Genomic DNA, 19,581 nt, shown 5'->3' with positions numbered 1-19,581 from the left:
TCAATATATAGGAAATATGCATCCATAGATAGTTGCTAACCACTAGGATTGCTACTATCGCCTCACCACAGACAATGTGAAACAGTACTGGCACAGTCTATTGTTCCTAGTACCCTCATCAACTCAAGCTTCGTGACTGTATATACTAGACTGTGGTAATAGTTTCAAGAAGGTAAACAATAACAGAGAGACATAGTTTACGTTCTATTGTTGTTTTCCTTTTCAAACTACATAAGCAATTAATTAAGAAGCAGAACTGTTATTAAGAAACTGAATTTGTTTTATTGTTGTAAATCAAAATTGTTATGAAATTCTATGTCACTGATTCTCAGATAATTAACTCGTACAGGGAAGAAGGGGAACACTGTGAAGTTTATCTCGTGATATGAATCTGTAAATAGTAATGACAATTTCCAGTATTTAATTTAATAATGGCATAAATTTTTTATGAAGACTTATTTTATCAAGGTTAAAACATTACCTGGAATTAATTTGAGAACCAGTGACAAACTAAATGAAAACTGAAGTTTAGAAGCTAATTTATTACACAGTGACAATTTTATTATCGTTGGTGTTATATCAGTATGAGCTCTCTGCACTTGTGTTTCTCCCCCTCTTCATAGCAAAAGTTACATTTCAGAATGTGATATAATTTGTCTTTCATAAAATACATGTTTGTATAGAAGATATCAATAGATGTCACAGATGAAGTGTGAAGAACTATTCTAACTCTCCTATTCTAAGGAGACTTCCATATTATCACTTCGCTGTTGACACAGGATCATGACTTAGTCACCACCAGGACCTGCTTACATTTCTGCATGCTGTGTGTGTTAAAGAAGGTGCCAAATCAATATATTTTTTGTACATCACTGATTATCACATACAGAAGCAATAAAGAAATGCAGATGGGCCAAAATTTTGATAAATTATCTGAACTCTTATCACCAGACCATACTCAAGTTCTTGGACTTGTGGTTTAACAGATTCAGCATTAAGCTACGGTTTGTTTATAGCAATCATTGCCAGCTGCATATCACTGACGATTATAAATGCTGGCAATGATCGTCAGGAAGTGGTTTCTTTATCAGCATACATCGCTGTCAATTCTAATTTGTTTTGCTGCCATAACTCGATTCAATATTTCTACATGGCCTTCTCTAAATATCGATTATTGAACATGTATGCGGCGATGTGCATCTTGAATTTGCTTCAAAAGCAACCTCCATCGCGTCCAATGATCTACGTTGACGATCATCGCTGTAAAGAAACCATGAGCATTCATTTTAGCTGCTAGCAACTCCAGGTGACAATCACCAGCAATGTGCATCCAGCGATGAACGCCGTAAACAAACTGTAGCTTTAGATCGAGGTTCGTAGAGGACACACATTTTGTATACTTAATTTGCTACAATTCCCTGTGAAAATTTAGACATACAAATGGACTGTAGATGTAATTTCGCAGTTATAATCCTGTAATAGAACTGAAATCACAAAGCCTTCCAGACAGAAAGCAAGAATTTTTAATATTCCTTGCGATCCTTCTTTCATTACATACTGATACTTATAAAAAGTGTTTCGTCTCCAGTCACAGCTCAAGTCAATATGAGAAGGATTCTCAACATAGAATAAATGCTGAGCATATTCTGTAATATGTGTGATGGACATTGTATTCTCAAGTACATTCCTTTTCCAAACCATACTCATTTCACCATTATTATCATATATATATATATTTTCCGCTTGATGTTTCCTCAGGTTATTAATTTTAAAAAATCTCGTTATTTTGGTGTAAATGATCTGGTCACACTATAAAACTTAATATCACACAAAACTAAACATTTCCCAAAATCCAAGAATAGTCTGGTGTGTTACGGACTAAATATGTACAGCCTTAGACATAAAAAATGACTGATCTCCTGTAGCATGAATCTGTCTTTAAGTCCACTTTGGGCAGCACCTGGTTCACATGACTAGAGAAAGGATGTTTATTTTGCACCTAATTTACTTCTTGAATATACGTTTGTTATTCAGAGAGTTCGGAAAGTTAAGTTATAACGCTTGATCTATAAACAACAACAAACAAAACAGGAAAAACAGAGAGGAGTCGTGCATATGAAATTCGTTCACATGTAAACCTAAGCTCTCACAGAATCAACTGAAGTCTTTAGAAGGGGACTGGCATATGGCAGCCGGTAAATTTTTTTGTCTGAGATTATACATACATAATATCCTTCATCTATTTCTTGTACTACAATATTGTGTGTTTTTTAAAGTCTCTATTGACCAATCATCGACCTCACTTTCCTGTTTCCACAAATGAGGCAAAGTGACCAAGTCACAGAACTGTTGTAGGTATAATGGAGGAGGGTGATATGAATCGCAACTCATATGCCTCACAGAAAGTTTAAAGCATCATTTTTATATAAAAATAATAAGTCCTCCCAAAGTAAAATTTTCCAGAACTAAAATAGTCCCTCATTCAACTTCCATAGCAAGGACTACTTTAGAAGACAAAACTAAGATAGATTAAAGACCCTGCAATGGAAAATGCATTTATACGAATACTTCATACAGTAGAATTGCTTGTGTCCGGTAACTGTGGGACAAAGCCAGTGCCAGATAATTAATTTTGCCGGATAACTGGAAGATACGTTTATAGGTTGTTTAAAGACATACTGTACTGCACAAACATTTTTCTCCATATTTAAATTTAATAATTTTCATATATGTAACTTAGATATTTAAAAATAAAGTTTTGAAATAGTACAATGTTTATTTTTAGTACTGAATATAGTAATGTGTATTCATCATTTCATAATAATTTATTGTAATGCATAATAGTGTAAAAAATACTAAACGTTTTCGTAAATTTTAAATAGCGGCCATGTGGCATGAAGAGCAGTGTAGCCAATGTCGCAACTTGAAAATGAAGTAGCACTCGATGATTTGAACCTCTTTAACATATCTCTAATGTCTTCTTGTTTATGTATACTATCTATCACTTGAATGAAACTTTTACGCACTGTAGAAACAGAGAATTTCACACTTTCCTATTTAGACTCGTCCAACACCCCTTCGAACAGGCAAGTTCAAGTGGTAAATTTAAAGATATCGTCTCTGTGCAGTGGCGCCAACTTTTAAAAAACATTGGGTAGGCTCAAACACTTCAATTATGAATTAAAATAAAGACATTTCATAAATACTAATGATAATAATACCCCAACATGACGAATTCCCACGAGCCCATATAAGTTGGTGCCACTCTCTCTGAATTGTTTGCAAGGCCCAAGTGACAGCTTACCGATCTCCAGGGACACAATGGGGTTTTCTGTCTATGTTTTCATGCGAGAACAATGTAAAGAGTGAACAATATGCATCATGTGCGATCCATGAAAACTACTCACATCTTGGACTCTTCCTTTTCGCATGAATGACTATTTTTTGACCTAGCCAAAAGTGCCGTTGTTTTAGTATTGCCGGTTATTTGGGTGCCGGATACAAGGGATTTTACTGTATATAAAATGAATGGTGTTGGTACTGTAATCATTACACATCGGATATATTTACACTAAAAGTTAAGAGTAGCACCAAGTATAGTAGAGTGGATGTGGTCTGCTGGGAGGGTTTTAGGCCTATCACAAGACTCCGAGATGTAACATTTTATGAGAAATGAATCACATTGTCTAAAGAATGCATCGAGTAAACAGCATGTCGACCTGTAAATGTTGGTACTGGTAATAATATAATCAGAAGTTTAGAACATATATATAAAAAAACATCAGTGATGTTACAATATCACACCTTTGGGTAAAAAAGTATCTTTTGATTTGAATGTATATGAAGATAGTATTCATTTATAAATTTAAGCAAATACGCTCCTTCTCACCTTTTCATTGATGTTTTTATGTAAAAGTTAAAGATTTATTTGTATTGATAAAATGTTGTATGATTTGGTGTGCTGTCTGAATCTGCTAAGTAGGTCCTGGTAAAATTTTAGAAGTTAACAGTCTTCAAGATTAAAAACTTGTGGAAAGGTGGGACAGATGATTCCTATGAATGATTTGATAACCAACAAGTGGAAGTTAGAAAATATCATGTTTGGTAAACATAACATAAGTAAAGAAGCTGAATTTGAAGTGTCTTTAATATGTCTGGAATTACCCAACGTCAAGCACAGACAAATCAGCTGGTATTAATAAGACTTATGTTCAACACAGGACATATTTCTTTAAGTTTGTGTTAAACATGGTGTCTATGGATCAGATTCTTCGATTATTTCTGTTTCCCCCGCCATTCCCATTCTCATCTCTACGTGTATTGCAATAATAAAAGGGACTCATTATCTGTTATGGCTGAAAATAAAACAGAATGTTTTTAAATACTTCCAAAAATTTAGTATTGTTTTAAATCGCTTCCACTGGTTGGTTTTTTCAATTATCCATAATGCGTCACCGTCCTCAATGAACGTTATATCTTATATAAAGTTAATAATCTTTACATTTTATGTGGCACTTCAATGGAGGAACTTAGGTAGTCTAAGGTAACAACGTGACATTTGTGTTATAGAAATGTTGTGATAGCAATCAAAACTGTATGGAAAAAGTGTTTTAAATACATGTCTTCCTTATTATACAACATCACAAGCTACAAATTTTTTTTATTGTTCCTTTATATCTGCTTATGTTGAATCTACTTTTAAATATCCTTTCACAACTCCTTAATATCCATCCACCCATCAATTATGAAATTCTGTCCACTATATAGTGAGATAATTGGCTTACACACTCACAGTACACCTGGTGCATCAATTATGATAATGTAATAACTAAACATTTTACTTCATTTTTCTATATACACTTTCAACACATATATTACTGATTAAATTTCCAACTTCTTTACCATGTTAATATTAGGATTTACCTTGCTTGATTAGTTTCGAAGTTTTGTGCTTCATTGTTCAAAGCCTAATCACTATGCCTAGGTCAATCCTAATATTAACATGGTAAAGAAGTTAGAAATTTAATCAGTAAACATTTTACTTTGAAAGCTTATCTATAATAAAGGAGATACCATAAGCACCGAACAGGGGCAGGAAGGGATGCAAGAGTTATCGAGTGGTATAAGTATTTTCTGCTCATGTGATATTCAACTACTACACTTAGCTTTACGATTTTATTAACTTTTACTTGTTTCCGCTCGTATTTATGTTAGTACTCCCACACAACATCATAACTATTCAACTCAATTAAGGCTGCTACCATAAACTTTTAAATGCTGGATCACAATAAACTGGAAACGGAAATATTGTTAAAATAAATGTATTTAAATGTGAGCATTCACAATTAATGAGAAGCTTGCCAGAGCCCGGGAACAGGAATGTGAAGGTTGGCCAAGTTTTAACTTTGCCTTTCTCGTTTCTGATCATAGTCTACTGCATTCATTCTGCTGCCATAAAAAAGTTGGTCGTCGTACATTTTGCAGCAAGGAAGCCGTGACATAATTTCTTCTTCATCCATTGCTTGTAACCAACCCAGAAATTTGGTAGAATCACTTTCAATATGTGCTCATGTATATGTCACCAGACTATAACCTTGACTTCTTAAATATTCCGTGTCATAAATTTTGAAGTTGGTTAACTTGTGTTTATGTTGGCTGGATTGTACTTATGAGAGAACGCCATTAGTCAATTATACACAAATAACATATGAATTCGTAATCTCGATTTTACATATCGTTTTTGACATAGATATTGATATGCATAGCCATTTCTGTTGTCGGTTTATTATGAATAAAAAATCTTGATTTTCATGTCCTCCGCTTCTCTTTCTGGTTCTTGTTCCTGGTTTATTGTGCACCAGCCTCAACACAAAAGCGTCCCCGGTTTCAGACACCAATATACACTATGAATCGACTTACGAATTTGTAATGAAGTGATTCCATCCTACTTCTCAGTAACAATTAAGATGAAGACAAAATGTTCTCTGTCTCCTTTCACATAACATGTTTGGACATTGTTTAAGAAAATCACCAGGGGAAAAGATCTTGTTTGCCCCATATCAAAAATCAAGTACAGGGTAACTGCCCTCTTTACCCCCCTGGGATTGGCGCCTAAAAGAGGGAGATACTGAAAGTTTCTGCTTCTATTTTCACACACCATATTTACGCGATTATAACACGCACCTTTTTTTAACAAAATGTCATCTTGAAAACTAGGATACATATTATATTCGTGGCATAATATAATCGCACAAAACACTGAGACTCGAATAAATTTAAAATTAATGCTCAATTTCTGCTACAAGATAATGGGAAACTGCTGACAGAAACGGCCATTGCAGGTTCGTGTTTTGTCTGTTGTGCACTTTTCGTTCGTAATTTCATACCCACTTTTAACAACAATCATTATTGGTACAGATATTATTTTTAACTATGGTAATGACTTAATGATGCTTTTTCCTTTTATTTTGAGATTTTATGTAAATTATATAATTTTTAAGAGTCATTCATCTTTAAATAAACCTAAATAATTTACCAACAATTACTGACGAAAGAATGGCATGACGTTAGTCATTGTCAATGTTCTAACATCAACCTAGACCTGTTGACTGAAGTTCCAGTTCTGATACTGCAAGAGAGGTTGAATGTGATGTGTAGCTAGAGGTGAAGGTGTCTTTAGAACTTGTCTTCATAATATAATTTTAATCTTGAGTGTCTGTGCGCAGGTGTGTACTATATTCGCCAGTAATCCCTTTTCTCGAATTTAGGATAAAGAATTGCAGTATTTCTGCCATCCAGTACGTCTTTCATCTAGAGATCTGTTTGAGTAAGTAGGGTAATTCTGATAAGATGTTAAGCTTCACATCTTCAAAGCTCGTATTTCATATCAGAACATTATTATTATTATTATTATTATTATTATTAATATTATCATTATTGCTGCTGTTGTTTCTCATTTAAATGTTTAATAATAAAAGCAATAATTTTGTCGTTCATATTCTTCGTCACGTTTTCCTTCCCTTTTCACCACTGTCACCACACCCCTAACTTCTACTATATCTACTGCACTTCAATTTTGTGTCTGTTATAATCAGAATCGACAGCAATATTAACTTTATCTCTTTTTTTTTTTTTTTGCATATTTCTTTCTTCTTTTTGATAGATCTTAGTTTTCTGAAGATAGAATGAATAACAATGTTTGTCCCATCCAATGAGTTTACATTTTACAGTATCATTATTTACGAGTATATTATGCTCTCTGACCAGTTCTGACTCAAAAAGTGACACCATTGTCTCTTCCTGCGCTGATGTAATTTTCGTATTATTTTATCAAGTGTATTGTTATTGTAATTCATTCATCAATTTGAATTATACAGAACATATTGTGTACATATTCAAAACTATATTGTTTTAAAAAGAAGGTGAAGATATCACGTGACGAGTAAGAACTGAATGTGAGAATATACAGAGCTAAATTTAAGAGTGTTCCATATATTTATCTTGTCCTTAACCTCTTACCAATACTCCTAATCATATCGAAAATTTGAAATAAAGTCTGAATTTTGTAAGAGTATGTTTATCTTTTTAACTCAGAGATGTGTCTCCAAGTACAGTACTTTATTCCTAGGTACAACTACTCAATGAAATAATGAAAAAGCAGAAAAGCTGCATAGATTTGTTACCCCTCGACTTCTCTTTATCCAAAACCAAAATCGCCATTGAAAGAGGGGAGATAGCAGACCATGGGCGAGAGTATGGTGTATATGATGAGACAGCTGAAAGTAATCCTGGAGGACTTTGCAGACTGTTTTGAAAAGTGAAAGGGACCCTGTGATAAGTATGTGAGGGCCCAAGGGAAGTACTTTGAAAGGAACTAATGTATTAGTGTCCTAAATAAGCTCTCTTTTGTGAATATGAAATGGCTGGATACTTTCTGAACAAACAGAAAAAACTTCTCCCAATAAGGTCTTTGATCACCATGAATTCCAGGTGGATTTATCGATGATTTGAACCTGGGCTTCCTATGTGGAAAGATGACGCTGTATTTATCTGTTGTGTTTAAAATGTGCTATTTCTTTCTTATATTTTGAGACAGTGGATTAAATTTAGAGTTTCCTGTGTCAAAAACATAAAGATTACCACCTATGTTACTTAAGATAAAAAGCAGAGGAAGAAAGTTCGTAATGAAACTGATAAGTTATGTGAGCTTGGGCTTGGACTATATTGTTACAACACATTTGAAATTTTGCCTGATATGTTAGAACTGAATACAGCCTAAGTCAGCCACATGCCTTTGTTCTCAGATCAGAAATTGCTTAGCCATACGTCTGCCCTGTACCGTGCCTCAGAAGTGGAAGAGATGGCTGCTATTTCCGCCACCTGCCATCATCTTCTGCCCCATGCCTTGGCGCACCTTGTCCTTACTGCCACTTTCCAGAAACTGCAAGCATATGCCTTGGCATGCTTTACATTCAGCCATCCTGAAAAATTAATGTCCCACATTAATTTATTGAGCTCTCCAGTAGGTCAATCAAGTCCTGCCTGTCAGTCACAGTTCTCTCATGGTTCACCTTGCTCATTACCAGGAGCTGTACTGTGATACCACCTGAGTGAGTTCAATGTCACCGTAGCTAAGAAGTTACGGTATCCTCACATACCTTTGATGGCACTCACCTAGGTCATTACAAGCCAATTCAACCAGGCCATGTCACCCACCAACAGCGATTGTTATAGTATTTTGTCATGAGTTTTATGTGTACTAGTATAGAAATCGAGAAAAATGTTAGACTATTTGATGGCCTGTTGAAGTTCATGTGTTTGCTCTCAGTAATTGTGATATCAATGAGTACAGAGTGGAACAAAAGTAGACATAAAAAGTGAAGACGGAAGCTAGTCTTGCTTCTCGTTTTATTCTGTTACATATACATTAGAGATCTTTAAAGTATTGTTTTCTGAAGTAAGTATAATACATTTATTGGAATATAGTTACTGAAGTACCTAATTTACTTGAAAAATTAGCAAAAGTATATTGTTATAAAAAAACAATTTGCTGTATCTTCAAAATTGTTGATTTTTTTTTTTTTTTTTTTTTTTTTTACAATTTGGTTTTGCACCAGTCTTTGTTGGGGAAGAAATCTGCTTTGGAGAAATAAGAGGTTCTTGAGAAAAAAAAATTATTTTGATAAACTCTAAAATTAAGCCATGTAAAGCATCTAAAATCTAATTTTCACACTCACTCTCAAAAACAAAGGAAAATAATACTGTGCCACTTAGTTAGCGGTGTAGCACCTCACTTAGGCCTGCACAAAGAAGTTACAATTGTGTAGAGCTCAGTGTAATTGAACATTGTGATCTGTGTTTCAGTATCATTTCAAGAAGCTCAAAACTGCTTAAAATGAGTGAAACAGTTCAGGTGACAGACTACATGGGATGGAAGTAATTATAACTGTACAAATTTTAACAGCTTATTTCTTGGATAATGCAACAAAAATTCTAATACCATGTTAGTTCCATAATTTCCCCCTAAATGTTAACACTTTTACTCAAGTATTATCCATACGATTCTGTTATTACTCATATCATTAGTTGAGAAACTGATAAGAAATAATTTAACCCTATGCAGTTCTCAAATAAAATAGTCTGTTTTCTTGCAAATTAAACACCGTACATTTCCTGCAATTACAAAGTCAGGCAACCCTACTGTAGTGACTTCGAGTCTTCCCATTGGTACTTATTATAATTTTATTCTTCTTCCTTTTCCATTCATCGATCCTGTGTTAACCTATCTTCCCATTTGAGGGGCTTAGAACAAAAAGCAGGCAAGTGACATTATTAAAAAAAATGAGGTAAGTGCGTGTTGTGATAGCCCAAAAGGATGTTTCTTTGGGATAAAATCAGGTAAGAGATCACACTGTGCAGTGCTGCTATATGGGCATCATTTCACCAAACTAGTGTATAATGTTCCATTGCATGTAGAACTTTAACTGTAATTTTCTCAAAACTAGGTTTCCGTCACTTACCTGCTTTTTGTTCTAAGCCCCTCATTTGTATTTCGAGTCTCCTAAACTTCTCTTTCCATTTAGTTTCCAATCCAATTCTGCTAGCAGTGCTGACCTCATGTAGGCCTATTAATTCATCAATTATAATGTGTTATTAATATCTATGTCTAGTTATTTGCATTTCATTACTTAATCTATTGTTTTTACCATCTATTTCTAAGTTTTCTTTGATATTGCCTTGTTAATGCTTTTGTTTATCGAGATTTTCATGTTATATTTTCTTGCTCTATATCTAAATTCGTGGAGAAATATTGGTAAATTATCTTCAGGTAAGTGTTGTCTGCATAACTGATTAGGTTCAAATTACCATTATACAACTGTATTAAATGTATAATTATACAGCATGTATTACTACTGTTATCACTATTCTCTACTTTGTAAATTAACTATATTGTTGAGTGGAAGATATAAATAGTAACACAAAGACTGGCCTGTCGATCAGAAATTGCTTGAACCTTGCGAATGCCGCAACCTGTTCTGGAACATCCTTCCTCTTCAGGTTTGTCAATGGTCTGGCAATAACACAAAATTTCTCAATGGTCTTTGTTGGAATTAGAAGAGAAGCACAGAATCAGCCTCTAATCCACTCAACATTTTGTTGATGATGCGTTGAAATACTGCAGGGCCATTTGTCAGTTCAAATGGGACTCTCAAGTAGTCATAGTGCCCATCTGGTATAATAAATGGAGTCTTTTGAATTGAGTTTGCATGTATGGGTAAATGATGATACCCTTGTGCCAGATAACACCTTCCTGCTAGCTTGTCTAGCTGATCATTCACCATGGGTACTGGATATCTATCCGTCACCATGACCTGATTCAGCACCCTGTAATTTACGCACAAACAGATATCACTGTTCTTTTTAGATATCAGTAGTATTAAACTTGCATACTCAGATTCGTTCTCTTATGAGGCTGTCTGTTAGCCAACAGGCTTTGCATCTTTTCCTGAAGCATCGCCCTCGTCTGTACGGACGGCTTGTCAGAAGTTACCTGAATTTTCATCTCGCCCAGATGAGTTAACCCCAGATTACTGTCATCCAGTGAGAAACATACAGCCATCTTACTCAGCAAGTTGCGACCAGTCCTCCACACTGATGTCACCGACATCAATTTTGGACAAGTCACCTCCTACTACACAATTCACCTGGTATGCCCTATGAGACTCACATACCCGTGCCCTTGCTACGAGATGGTTCGCCTTCCACACCACAGATTATGGAAAATCTGAAAGAGTGGTGCAGCTAAGCTCTTTACAAGGTGTTGAATGCACATACTACAGGGGAGTGGGTGATGGGAACTGGCCACTATACCATTCTTTCAGGTTGTGGGCATTCTTATCCAGTGTAATTGAGCGTATTCCGAATCTCACCGGTCAGCAATCCGATGGCATCACAGTGTTCTGAATTCCACCGATGACGTCATTGATGCTCCACCGGTGCCATCAACTTGCAGAGGTGGTGGCAGTCTCCATCAGCCGCCATCAGTGAATCTGATTGGTTCTTGTATAGGGCAGGAATTAGCAGACGAATAACATCGTGCACTGTTGTGTCATGGCGGTGTGTTCTGCTGTATTGTTTGTAATGAGCATAACGTAAAAACAATATGTTAATGGCTTATGAGCGAACATGTCAACGGACCAGTTATTACTACCGGTTCAAGAAATAAGTTGTTTATGATCTCTTTTATTTGAACGAGATGGCAGTACGGAAATTTCGCAAAATTTTGCTAGCGTAGCACAGATAACCACTTACACAGTCACCATGACAGCATCGATTCTTCCAGCAGTTTTGTTCCTTATTTTCGTTTCAACGTGATGTCATTGATGCCACCGGACCGGTGAGATTCGGAATATGCTGATTGTGTGGATGAGGTTCTCCTGCCGAGACAGTATAGCTACTTACTTTGCTACAACCTGCGCCACCTCGCCCTTCAGCATTGGTTGACCCTGTACTGTCCATCCAAGTGACTGTCGCATCTTGGTTTCCCTATAAAGTCTTCTGGCTGGACTCTCAACTATTTCCTGAAAACATTTGCTGTTCGGAATTGGACTACTACGTAATATTATAACACTGTTTACAATAGCTTAAAGAAAAAGGCACATTAAGTAAATGTCACGTGATTGCCTGCGACCCTGCGTTTCAATGACCCTGCGACATAAACACTTGGACGGAGAGTAGTAAGTTCACACCGTCCAGATCGCATGGCACCACTATAGCATCGACTGTGAGAGGGTTATCATCTACTACAATATCAAGGGTGACCTCACTCGCACCTCGTATGGTACCACCCGCGAACCCTCGCAATAGGTTCATTCCAACAAATGGTTCATGTATCAGTTCATGCACGAACCATGGATCATCTTATGCACATGCGCTAGTTGGGTATCTGCTATGGAATTGAAACAGAACTGGATGATGTTGGAATGCTTTTTCAGATCGTGTACTAAATTGAGAGATACTATAACTGTGATCATCTTTGCTGAAAGTAGGTTGCGTAATTATTATCGTTTCGCAGGTAATTCAAATTGCAGAAAACAGAATTTAGATAATTTTCTACAAAAAAAAATAACAATATGGAAGGTAAGAATTCAGCTAATTCGATGTCATGTACTGGGGGAACTCTTTCATCTAAAAAGAAAAATAGTTCTTATGCAAATTTAGTCTTTCAGGTGAAGCTCCCTGTAAAGCAGATTTGAACAATTTTTACCTTGAAATTATTCAAAATAGTTCTTCTTTAATTACTTACTCATTTACGTACTTTATTTATTATACTTTTAATCAAAGTTGCATGTCGAAAATGTAATTAATTATTTTAATACCAAATGATTTTCATTCTTTTTTTTTTTTTTTTTTTTTGGCGAAAATTTAAATTAAATCTCTAGTTTTATTATTCGTCTGTACTGTCACTTTCCATTTTAACCTCACTGATGTGAACAGTCAATCATGTCTTTCTTCAGTATCCAGGAGACGTTGGTAAGTGTATGCGCAAGTCAGAGACACGCACTCGCCAGTAAATGCCTCAATCTGTCGACTACTTCTGATTGTTCCGGACCAGTGTCGAAAGTTTATTGGAATGTCAGACTGAAATACATGTTTCCGGTTCAGAACTGGTTTGGAGTGTGTTGGAATGCCTTTTCTGTACTGCGCATGCTAATAACAGTTACAGAACACAGATTTCTTCCTTTCCCTCTTACTTCAAAATTCCAACCTTGTGCACACAAAATAAATTATTGGTACTGAAAAGTGCATTTTCGTAAGTGTGATGATGCGCATTCGACAGATGCAGACAAACCTCCTCTTTATAGTATAAATGAGGGCTCACAACCAGAGTTGACCAAGTCCACCAGTGGTCAGTTTATGGATTAATACAATCTCGGATGAAGAAAACTTAGATTTATTCATTGCCATAACAAACAAAGTCCATAACTCATTTGTTACTCCACAGAGGGCAGCATTTCCTATGGAAGGTGAAGGTTGCTAAGCGTGAGCCAGGAACTTCAAGACTCAGTATCTCAGAACTATTCCAGATGGACTTGGTCCACTCCGGTTGTGAACCCCTCAATTGTCAGTGAGGAATCCGAATACTGAAATTTTCCCCACACTACTCAGTGGAAATGTTCAACTCGCTAGGTATCCAGGTATACGAGGATGTGTTCTCTCCTTTGCCCTATGCAATCTTTTATATATAAACTACTGCTACTACCATCCACCAATCTTACCGTTGCCTACTGGTCCGATGCCTTGCCACCTGCTTCTTCAGTAGGGTGCTTCAGACACACAAACCTTGTGTGACCAGACTGCCCACACTGCATGCAGTAGAGCCCCTTCGGTTTCGGGCAACTCTTACTCAGATGGGTGCCCAACTCCTGGCAGTTGAAGCACCTCACCTTCTGAGTCTTCCTGTCAGTCTCTGCTCTGCCATGGCTGCATACCCGCTTTGCCATGTGCCCAGCCCCAATCTCCAAGCAACGCCTCTTGGAGTCGCCTTGGGGTCGTCCACTCTCCTGGTACCTGTCTAGGGTACTCAGAAAGACAGAGTAGAGTTCCCATGGGGTCTTACACTTGAAAGCTAGAGCGTTCGCCTGTAGCTCGTATGGAAGTCCCCTGATGATGCAGGAGATGGCATTCTCGCCCGTGATCTTGCACCTTTCACACAGAGCAAGCTTGGCGTAATAATACTTCGTCATGGACTCATCTGGTAGCTTACGCCTCGCTACTAACTCCTCCAATGACTCGCCAAAGTCGTGCTGCCACGGAAAGGCGCGCCTCAAGGCATTCTTCCACTCTGACCACGAGAGGTCGTAACCCTCCAGGCGGTTAAACCAGACCTTCGCCGCGCCTCGGAGTTTTGCCTGCATGATCCACAATCTCTCGTACTCGCGCCAGTCGTGGATGCTGCCCAGCTGGTCGATCTTATTGAGCCAACGATCGACGTTACAATCTCGATCGTCCGGATCGAAGGCATCAACAAGTTCTCCACCCGCTCTCACCATAGGGCGCGACGACGCCCTGGAGCTGCTGGCCACACTTCCACACGAGGTGCCCTCGCTACAGCAGCGCCCACCTGCGCCATTGCGATGCTCTCCAGAACTCATCTTATTTTTGCTGCCCATCGCCTTGCTGGCGCCTCCAGCTTCGGGCTGACGATCCGCCATGTGACGCAAAGCAGCCTGCACCCGTTTCTCTACACCCTTAACGATACGGGCCGCTTGCTCCTCTATCATGGTCTGGATTGTCTCAGCTACATTCCCATGGTTGAGGATATGGGCCACACCTGCCGGCGCGTAGTCTCCCTGAGACGTGACGCTCCAGTCCACGTGGTCCGTGCATGTGACAGATGCCGAGAACGCCACAGAGTCGGGACTCGATCCTCGGTCCCCGATCTCCCTCTCATAATTCAACATGCTATCCTCCACCTGGGTCAAGTTAGCCGCCATTTCTTATACTTATGTTAACAGAACGAAATTACCACGTGTTAGTAACGCCTTAAGCCAACTCACCTTATAGCTTTTTCTTTTACCGACACGTGGATAGACCCCACTTCTGTAAAGTTACAACACCCTTGAAGTTTCGCCTGATGTTAAAACTGCATACAGCTCAAGTCCGCCACATGTCTTTATTCTCAAATCAGAGATTGCTTAGCCACGAGTCTTTCCCGTGTCGCGCCAGAACTCAAAAGCAATCCAAGTGAAACAAGATGGCTACCAGTGTTGCCAACTCGATTCTTAAAAATCCGCTGTGAAGCCGTGCAGAAACCGCTAAATTACTATATTGTCAATGTAAAATTATATTATTTTGCCGCTGTTAATGCTAAAAATACCCGCTATATCAGCAATACAAATTTCATCAATTTTACACGCTAAACTAACGCTAGATCTAGCGGGAAAACCGCTGAATGGGCAACACTGATGGCTACCACTTCCGACTAGCACTCTTCTTGCTGCCACCTGTCGGTCGCCTTCGACCAACGAGTTAGAAAGAGATGATTGGTCATTGCACCGCCATGTTTGAAGAAAATTGAAGCGCACAAAACAAAGTGGGCGTGACGATAAGTAGGGTTGGAGTCAAGAAGCAGTCAAAATAAATCAGTTAAACTGAAATGGGGAAAAACCACTTGAGCTATTCCTAAAAGGAAAGCTTAAAAGAATAACTTAAGGGAGCAAAATTGTCGAGAGGGGCGATTTGCTGGGCAATGGAAATCTTCAGGTCATCAGTTGTTTGGGGCCTGTTTACGTACACTTTGGACTTCAGAAACCCCACAGAAAGTATTCGCAGACGGTAAAGTCAGGCGAGCAGGGAGGCCAGGTAATGTCACTACACCGAGAAATGATGTACCCTGGAAACATGCGCCACAGAACTGTCATTGAATTTTTTGTCATATGAGCCATGGCACCATCTAGCTGAAACCATATAATTTGTCTATCAATCCCACGTAGACGCCTACGCAGTTCTGGTTGAAGAAATGTCCTCAGCATTTCGACATAGCGTTCACTATTCACTGTCACAGTGTTCACGTTTTCCTTAAAAAAATACGGGCCTATGACGCAGTATCTAGACACAGCACACCAAACTGTAACCTTTGCACAGTGAAGCGGATGCTCGTGTAGTTCGTTAGGAATTTCGTGGGCCCAGTAGCAGTATCTAAAGTACTGCTTATTAACATAACCATTTAAATGGAAATGTGCCTCGTCACTCATGAACATAACTTCGTCAGCCAAAATTTCCACCATTCTCTCGGCGAATGTCCTGCGTTGGACATAGTCTCCGTCATTCAATTGCTGAACAATCATAAGTTTATATGGATGAAACTTAAGATCTGAATGCAATAATCGGCGCACAGAACGTCCTTAAAGTCGCAGTGCTATAGCCTGCCATCTAGCTGATCGATGTGGACTCCTTGTAACAGCTACTGATACTTGCTCAATGTTATCTAGCATTCGTACACTTCGAGCATGTCCTGATGGTTTTTTCTTGCAAGCTGATGCTAATAATTGAAAGTTTTGTACCCATCTCAATATGGTATTGCGAGCAGAAACGGCTCCATGATGGCCAACATTAAATTGGAGACGAAAGGCACACTGGATTTTCACAACTGAATCACCATTCTTGAAAAATGTCTCAATAACGAAAGCATGATGCTCCGAGCTCCATACTTCCATGATTACACAAAATGGCATAAAAATGCTAACAAACGACAGTCAATCGATATCCATAATCCCTCATATTGCTCAGTAAACGGACTTCTAAAACTATCTGATTCCTTTGCCGCACCTTGTACTTTTAAGCATAACATAAAATGTAGACCTACCATACAGTATGTTCTCCCCTTCCACATGATATAGTCATATTTAGCTCGTATACACTGATTTGATAAGCCATGATTCCACTACTGATACTGAATATATAATCTACCTACACCTAACAGTTGGTAAGGAGCTTGGGTTAGGTAGGAAAGAGGACTAAGAAGTTGATGCAAGATTGGTGAGACACCAGTCCTCAAATGAGAAACCAATGCATAGCTGACAGTATTTAGCCACAGAGAAAGAGCTATGTTATGAAGCATGTAATATCTGCGTTATTTTGTGTCATTTAAGGGAGGAGATGGGTGAAAATTTGGTAATTTTTAGTCACAAATCACATTTTTTTTTTGTAGAAAATGAAGCTATGATGCCTACTTTACACTTTACGAAATTTTAGAACCCTATGGCGGTTATGTCAATAATTACACCATCTTTGAAAGGCTGCAGTCATTAAGTTTAAAATGCATACAAACTTTGAAACTCATTTACCCGTACTTTTTTTTTGTCCACTTCTATGCATTTATATTGCTAAGAATTCCACTGATTTTATGCTAGGAAGCTGAACTTTTACTGCTTGTTCTTTAAAGTACGGCATACTTAACAAAGTTATGTTGGCATTTTAAAAAAGGAAATTAATTTTTTAATAAAAAAAATACATATGCTTGCACTCTGCCAATTTTATAAATTTGAATATGAACAGGATTAATTCTTTCCTCTCTATTTTAACAAGGTAAAACTCAAGAATGTGAAAACTTAGAAACTTTCTAAAGAGATCAAAGGTATCGTAAAATAATTCAGACATGCTTAAAATTTGAGAGAGAAAAATTTTTGAAAATATGCTAATTATTACTTTTTAAATTTAAATGATTCTTAAACTGCTGAACCTATAAACATGAAACTTAAACATATAATTACTGACATCAATACGAGTGTGGTATATCAAGTCTCTAGCTTTAAAAAAATGTAAAAAAGAAATTTCACCCATTGCCTCTCTTAAGGTGCATGGTAAGTAAGTTAATTTTTGGGTTTCGGGAAAGATATTATTCATTTAAATTTATATTCATGTTTATACTTATCAAGGTTCATGTTATTTTGTACTTTTACAGTTTCATAATACGGCATTTAAAATAAAATTCAGAGATGTCTGTCAGTCACACATCTCTTTTCGGCCATAACTACATTACTAATCGTGGTTCAGAGATCGTTTTTAATTTCTTAAACAATATTTTGGAAAACAGTACTAGGAATGAGTAATCTGTAGAGAACCATAATCACCTGACGAGAGAGTTTGGCAGACATTTTGCTGCCAAATTATACTGTAAATGTTAAGGCTGGTTCACAATAAACCGGTAACGGAAACGACAACGAGAACTAAAACGGAAATATTGTTAAAATATATTTAAATGTGAGCATTCACAATTAATTACTGTGAATGCTTACATTTAAATACATTTATTTTAACATTATTTCCATTATCGTTGTCATTTCCGTTCCTGGTTTATTGTGAACTAGTCTTTAGTCAGTCACTCATTTGTCAGTTCCTCAACTAGAATGAATTTCTGTTGGCGAATGTTTCCTTATGACTAAACTTCTAGTAGCTGTATTGGGCAGCCAGAAAATGTATGTCTAAAGTTTTCCTTTTCCCATATGTACCTACATTTTCAAAATGTGTAAGCTGTTCATACACTGAATATGTAACCATTGCAAACACAACATAAGAGGATAAATTGCACTTATTCTTACTGGATCTCTACCCAACTAACACGTAAAGTGATATAACATAGTATCAGGTCTGTATTTACGCATGGGCCACATCGGCCTGAGCCCATGACAGCAAAATTTTGAAAAAAAAAAAAAAAATCGAGCTGAAAATAAATTTTCCGTATTTTCTTACTTTGCATTGACTGCTGTCTAATACTTGCATAAGTTAGTGGTGACGCAAAAATTTTTCGGCCCGAGCCCATGGAAGTAGCACTACCTAAATACGGGGCTACATAGTACATAAGTTTTAATCCGGCAAAGCACTGTGAGCTTGTAGATACAAATAGCAGTGTAATGGATATAGAGGAAGGACCATTACTGGTTGGATGACAGAAAAACTAGGAACATTTGCTGGGGCTTGCTGTATAAGTGGCCAATTGAAAACATATGAAATAATAAAAATAAGAAAAATAAATGGAAAGAACATACTGAATTGAATGAAATTACAAATTTTTAACCAATAGGTAAATTAACAGCAGACAGAACTAAATATCAACGGTCCCCCTAGGCTGTTTTCATAGTGAAGCAGAAAGAGTAGAGGAAAGTAGGGAGATGAAGGCAGTATGGATCTTAAAAAAATATTTAATTGTTCGTAGTGGAGCAGCAGAAGAGAGTGAACATAAACTTACTGTGCAGCATTAGTAGAGCTAGGAATCTTTTGCAATAATGTAAATTGCGAAATACACACCCAAACACCTTATTTATTTAATAACATTTTCGTTTTTCAATAATTAATTGACTTTCACTAGTTTTAAATGCTCTACAAAATGCGAAATCATTAAAAATGCGAAATTGTACATTTCTATGACATAAATTCGATGAGGGATTTTCTTCCTAACGTACTAAATAGTGAAACTTATATATATATATATATATAACTTATATATATATATATATATATATATATATATATTTCTGTTTGTTTACTATGTTAAGGCCTGTTATATGCATGCTATTATCT

At 37.1% G+C, this 19,581-nt stretch overlaps 1 protein-coding gene across 3 annotated transcripts; it reads right to left on the bottom strand.

Moving 5' to 3' along the window:
* Positions 1 to 1,735: 1,735 nt before the first annotated feature.
* Positions 1,736 to 18,097, bottom strand: LOC138702857 (uncharacterized). Of its 3 annotated transcripts, XR_011332912.1 has the most exons (3): positions 15,060 to 18,097; positions 11,962 to 12,080; positions 1,736 to 8,480 (listed from the first exon to the last, which is right to left on the bottom strand). XR_011332912.1 is itself a non-coding variant. In XM_069830209.1 (2 exons), the coding sequence occupies exon 1, from the start codon at positions 14,994 to 14,996 to the stop codon at positions 13,785 to 13,787; it is 1,212 nt and encodes a 403-aa protein (XP_069686310.1). In that variant the 5' UTR covers positions 14,997 to 15,053; the 3' UTR covers positions 1,736 to 8,480; positions 13,779 to 13,784. The 3 variants fall into 3 exon arrangements, 1 of the variants encoding a protein (XP_069686310.1); XR_011332909.1 differs by lacking the exon at positions 11,962 to 12,080; XM_069830209.1 differs by lacking the exons at positions 11,962 to 12,080; positions 15,060 to 18,097 and adding an exon at positions 13,779 to 15,053.
* Between the last annotated feature and the right edge of the window lie 1,484 nt (positions 18,098 to 19,581).

Source organism: Periplaneta americana, chromosome 1 (genome assembly GCF_040183065.1).
Source record: "Periplaneta americana isolate PAMFEO1 chromosome 1, P.americana_PAMFEO1_priV1, whole genome shotgun sequence".
NCBI classification, from domain to species: domain Eukaryota; kingdom Metazoa; phylum Arthropoda; class Insecta; order Blattodea; family Blattidae; genus Periplaneta; species Periplaneta americana.
This window is presented reverse-complemented; position numbering and strand designations above follow the sequence as displayed.